This window comes from Sarcophilus harrisii, chromosome 2 (assembly GCF_902635505.1).
Source record: "Sarcophilus harrisii chromosome 2, mSarHar1.11, whole genome shotgun sequence".
Taxonomy (NCBI): Eukaryota; Metazoa; Chordata; class Mammalia; order Dasyuromorphia; family Dasyuridae; genus Sarcophilus; species Sarcophilus harrisii.
The window spans coordinates 546,170,421-546,176,420 of record NC_045427.1 but is presented as its reverse complement, the minus strand read 5'-3'; the positions used below and the strand labels follow the sequence as shown (position 1 = coordinate 546,176,420).

Sequence of the window (6,000 nt, the reverse complement as noted above, 5' to 3'; positions counted from 1 at the left end):
TGATCCTCACAACAACCTTGCAAAATAGGTGCTATTATTATCATCCCCATTTTATAGATGGGAAAACTGAAGCAAGCAGAATTAATGAGACTAGTTCAGGATCACACACCTAGTGTGTGTGTGTGTGTGTGTGTGTGTGTGTGTGTGTACATTCAAATTCAGGTGTTCCCGTCTACATATATGCACTGCCCCATTGGGATGTGTCATCAAATAAGCCTTTTTTCAAGCATTAACTCCTATGGCAGCTCATGGTGGCAGAAAAATAAAATCTGAGTTGAGAAAATAGAGATCAATTTTATTATCATAAAACAAGCAAGAAACTAAAAGGCTTTGGGAGATGCTGTTTGTAAAAGAAAGAAGATTTCCCTGAAAGTTTGTGGCTTCCATCCATCTTCTTGAGATCAACTTTTGAACAGCAAGACAGCTGTGTTTAGGCCATCCTCCCCCACATTCTCCTCTTTTTAGCGGGCCCTTATTATTCTGGATCTTTTATAAAGTTCCATAGTAGCTTTAGCATCTTCCACAGAGGAGTGTCCGAAACTGCTGTTCTGTAAAGATATATAGAGAGAAATATTCAGTCACCAAAGTGAAGAGGATCAGCCAAAGGATGATTGGGGAAAGTCTACCATGGCTGGGGCACAAGCTCACGCAGGCACTGTGTCATCCCTTTCTCTGATACCAAAGGCTCTGGGTGCTTAAATCTCATCTCCACTCCTTGGAGCCAGGGTTTGGGTTGTAGAAATGCCCAAGATTTGCCAGACAAAATCATATAGACTTGGATTTGGAGACAGAAGGAGTTGGGGCAGCAAGATGAAGTGACTGGCCAAATTGTTTATCCATCTGTTTATGATAGCTGGTGACATAGTGAATGGTTATTAGACTTGGAGTCAGGAGACCTGAATTTAAATCTGGCCTCAGGAACTTGCTACCTGTGAAATCCTGAGCAAGTCATTTTACTTCTATTTGCCTCCTTTTCAACAGGAAATGATAACAGCACCTACTTCGCAGCATTGTTTTGAGGATCAAATGAGATACTTATAAATGTAAAGAAGGCAAAGAGAGAAGGAATGATTAATTAGGTCACATGCCACAGCTCCCAAGATATTGGGAAAACTTTGCTTAGTAGGTCACCCAATAGACTGATGGTACAAAACAAAACTGGGCCATTTGTTACTTCGGTAACAAATACTTTGCATAATTAAATGCTTGTCTTGGGGGCCATAATAATATTGATGATGATGATGATAATGACATCACAAGGCCTGGCATATAATAGGCGCAATATAAATGCTTAATCCCTTCCCTTTTCCCTATCTGCAAAGTAGGTTCAATAATCTTTCAGTACCAGCTGTGTGACAGTAGGCAAGTCACCTAGCTCCAATTACCTCACCAAAGAAATTTTTTTTTAGTTTGAACCTCACAGGACTGTAATGAGGAGAGACTTATAAACTATAAAGTCATATATTAACGTGAGCTATTGCAGTTAGTGTCACTTCTTAAGCCCTAAGCCATAAACTTGCTCTATCCTACCTCCCACTAGAGGACCAAAGTCTTGGAAGACCCAGGAGGAAGAGACAGGGTTATGCTTAAGGAGCGGTCTAGGCTGTCATAACAAGACCAGGGGAGACCCCAAAGGTACCTCTCTCCTCAGTTGTTTCAATTGTATCTGACCCATTTGAGATTTTCTTGGCAAAGATACTGGAATGGTTTTCCATTTCCTTTTCCAGCTCAATTTACAGATGAGGAAACTCAAGCAAAGAGGCTTACGTGACTTGCCAGTGTCTTGAGTATTTGTTCACTATTGTGTCCTTTCTCAGTTCTTTCTTCTAGAAAGTTCTTTACATCTGCAGAGTCTTCTTGCTAACATATACTCTATTCCCTATGAAATGTTAATTCTTCCAATAATTCCTTCTTGGTGACAGGAATAGAGATGGGAAACCTTTTTCTTACTAAGCCTAGAGCACTGTGGATGTTCAACATCATGTTGGTAGTGTGACACATTTATAATGTGCTTTAAAGTTTACAAAGTGTTTCACATATATTACCATTATAACAACCCTTCAATGTATCTGTTATTATCCCCATTTTTCAGATTTGGAAACAGAGGCTGAAAGGTGTTAAATGATTTGTCTTGGTTTACACAGCTAAACATCTGAATCAGGATGGAAACTCGTGTTCCTGATTTCGAGTCCAATGATCTATCCCACTGCACTACCTGTCTAGCTCTAGAGGTAAATGCCTCTAACATTTACCAAAGAGCTAAGGATTCCCCAAGGCATTTAGATAAAATCCTTCAGCGTCATGGGAGGTAGAAAAGGATGAGGGAACTGATTCTGAGCCTCAACTTCCTATCCTAGAGGAGGAAAATTTGGTGGCAACTATGTGTTAAAGGGAAAGCCAAGAAATTCGGCAATAAATCCGAAACCCACTACTGGCATCAGCACCACCACCACTGGCAGATTCATATACCATGTTCAGGCATTTGAAGTATCCAGACTTTTTTGTCCATGGGGGGAAAAAAAAAAGTCCTCATTAAACTACAACATATTATTTACAATAATGCAAAACTCCTTTTCCTCTCCTTATCAGAGGACTCCTGGCAAGAGTATCAGTGGCTTTGTACACTTTAATGTTGTCATGCTGGTTGATCAAAACTGTTTGGCAGTTATTTTTTAATTAAGGAGCCCCAGACTGGAAGGAAACAACTCAGGCTGAAAGTAAGCAATGAGGTGTTTCATTGACCTGGCTTTCCTGGTGTGTCCTGAAAGCAAAGAGGCAATAGTATCATGGGGTCCACACTGGCAAAGATGATAGAACCAGAGAGAGGTTGAGAGGCAGGATTGATCTCACAACAATCTTAAAATAAATGCACATACTGCAGGGAACTTTCAGGAAGGCTTTCATTAGGTCTTGCTACAAGAAATGGAGAATTACAGAATTGTTGGAATCTTTACAAAGTGTTAAGCCATTGGAGTTGATAGAGACAATAATTATCTAATTTAGCATGCTTCAATATGATTGATTTGATCTTAGAAGGAGATATTTTGGGCCAAAACTTGAAACAAGGTACTAAAGTACAACTGATAGAAACAATGCTTGTGTTCACACCTTTAGAGAGCTCATAAGTATCTAAATACTCAATGGAGTTCACACGTTTGGGAGAATTCAGGGTTTAGAAAGAGATATCTGAATTCACACCTCCCTTAGGGCCAGAGAGCATGCTGGGAGATATCCCACAATCCCACTCTCAGAGAAGCAGCATAAAAACAGCTCCGGTAAGCCACTCAAGAGAGTTTTCTTGTGAATGTTGACTGGGGTCGGAGAGGAGCACTCTGGAAGAAAGCCTACAAGCCCTATCTTCGAGGCAAGAAAGATTCATCGTATCTTCTACCTTGGTGCTGGCTGGAGTCAGAAGGACAAACCTTTGGATTTGGAGACGTTCAGGTGGAGCTCTTAGAACCAAGCGGAGAGATAGGCCTCTGGGCTAACCAGGCTATACTGAATGACACAATAAAAGATCTGAACTCTTATCACCTGGCTGTGTTTTGGAAAAAGAACACAATACAGAATCATGCTAAGAGCCAGAAAATATTTGTACCTAGCACGTAACAGACACTTAATAAGTGTCTGAATAGGAAAGATCATACAATTTGCCTAAATTCATACAAAAAGTAACAGAAGAGTAGGAACTGTGAAATAATAATAATAGCTAATATTGATATAATGCCTACTGTGTGCTAGGCATTGTGTTAAGCAATTTATAAAGATTATCTCATCTGATCCTCACAACCTTGGGAGGTAGGTACTATTATAACCCACAATTTACAGTTGGAGAAACTGAAGTAAATAAAGTGACTTGAACAAGGTCACACACTAGTGAGTGTCTGAGATAAAATTTGAACTCATGTTTTCCTGGAGGATTGGCTAAGCTTCCCAAAAGGCAGGAGCAAACCCAAGAATTGTTGGATTTGGAGTTGAAGGACTTGGATTTGAATCTTGATTCTGCCTTAGGCAAACCACATAATTTCTCTAAATCTCATCTATTCCTTCATGTGTCAATTGAGAAGATTGAACTAGAAGAACTAAAGTCCCTTCTAGACTCCAAATCCTATGGTCTTAAACCATCCAGCATTTGGGTTTTTATAGTTCTGTCCTTACAAGTTTCCAACCATTTTCTTTCTAAAGATCTCAGAGAAGAAGTTACCTCAAGCTCCCTCAGGAACTATCCCATTCTTGGGTCCATCAGAGCTTTGAATTAAAAACAAAAATCCCTTCTTTGTTCTATTTGTGTCTGCCATGACCATCTCTAATTGTTGCCCTGACATGTGCCTCATGAGTCATTGGTTGGCTGCTGAGTGCTTAGGCTCCCTTAACTGTCATTTTCAAGAAAATATCAGCCACTGGTTGGGTGTCCTCAAGCACTTAGCAGTCTTGATGAAAAGGATCTGACAAAGGAAAGACCGGATTTCTCAAGCTGAAGATCACTTCCTCTGCAAAGAAAATATGCCTTTCAGAGTGTGGTTGCTCAGAAACAACTCTAGAAGTTACCTTGCACTCCTCATGGTATGGGGTAAAATCCCACAGTAATGTAGGCAGAGGACTGAGGGTCAAGTCCTATTTCGTGCATCCTCAGTTTCCTCATCTCTAAAATGGATCTCTAAAGTCCTTTCTAGTTCTATATCCTGAGATAGTGAGATTCTTATGGGTCCTATGCTATCTGGTTAGAGAAATAAAAAACAGAACTTGGGCAAAATGATTTAAGGCTTGAATGTCACCAAACATCACAGCAACTTGGTAGAATGCACTGAATGTTGGATTCGGAATAAAAGAATCTGATCTTAATACTTAATAGTATGAGTAAATCACTTCATATCTCTGGGCTTTGGGTTCCTTTTTATTAAAAATGAAGATTACACCAGACAAAGCCTACAGTTCTTCCCAGCTTTAGCATTATGGTTCAGCAGATATGGACCATATTTCCAAGGCTCAGACTTGTCGCCATGTGTCCGCAGAAAACCCAGTTTAACATCATGATCATTGACCTGAGCCTCAAAGCCTCCAAACCCAATTCTTTCTTTCTCTCTGGACATTAAAGAGTTTTATTACCACACTTTACCAGGAAGAGAAAGTGAAGTTCATGAACAGTAATCACGATTCTTCTAAGCACATCGACCTAACCACCACCCAACAGCTGAATGGGAGGGATTAGGCAATATCATCTCTTGGTAACTGGGATCCTCAGGGAAACTGAGATAAGGCTACCTATCACCATCTCACCTCATTATGGCAACACAAAAAGGATGAGGAAAGGAGGGAGGGGCTTTAAGAGCAACCTTTATGTAAAGGATAAGAATAGTAATAATGATCCTTTGCAAATGAAATGGAATTATATGCATACAGCACAGAGCAATTTTCAAAATGCTTTCAAATATTTTCTAGTCCATTTGAGTCTAATAGGCTCTTGTGAAGCAGGTAGGTTTACATTATTGCCATTTTGCAGATAAAAAAAATAGAGACACAGAAGGAATGATCTGACAATGGTTAATGGAGAAGCTGGGACCAGGTCAGAAGTTTTTGAGGGTTTTTTTTGTTTGTTTGTTTGTTTTGCATCATTGAGTCCTTTGGCAACACTGGCTATTCTCTAGACCTGGAATTCTCTTCCTCCTCATCTCTACCTCCTGGCTTCCTTCAAGTCCCAATAAATATCTTATCTTCTACAAGAAACCCTTCTTGATCTCCCCTGATACTAGTGCTTTTTTTCTGAGACTCTTATCCCTTCTTGTTCTTATTTGTACATAATTGTTTAAATGTATCTCCCCCATTAGAATGTGGGCTCTTTGAGTGCAAGGATTGTTTTTTTTGCATTTTTTTCTGTATCTCAAGCACTGAACACAGTACTTAATACCTAGTAGGCACTTAATGCTTGTTAACTTACCAAATAATTGAAAGATATGTTAATTTTCAATTAGAAATTAATATAATATGATATTTTTTTTTCTC

The 6,000-nt window shown here is 39.5% G+C and overlaps 1 protein-coding gene across 1 annotated transcript in view; it reads right to left on the bottom strand.

Annotated features, from left to right (window-relative positions):
• Positions 1 to 274: 274 nt before the first annotated feature.
• ISG20 (interferon stimulated exonuclease gene 20) overlaps positions 275 to 6,000 on the bottom strand; it is a 12,919-nt gene continuing 7,193 nt past the window's right edge. Inside the window, exon 4 of the mRNA XM_003755528.4 lies at positions 275 to 548. Coding sequence (XP_003755576.1) covers positions 462 to 548 — 87 coding nt within the window. The 3' untranslated portion in view covers positions 275 to 461. The remainder of the gene's footprint in view (positions 549 to 6,000) is intronic.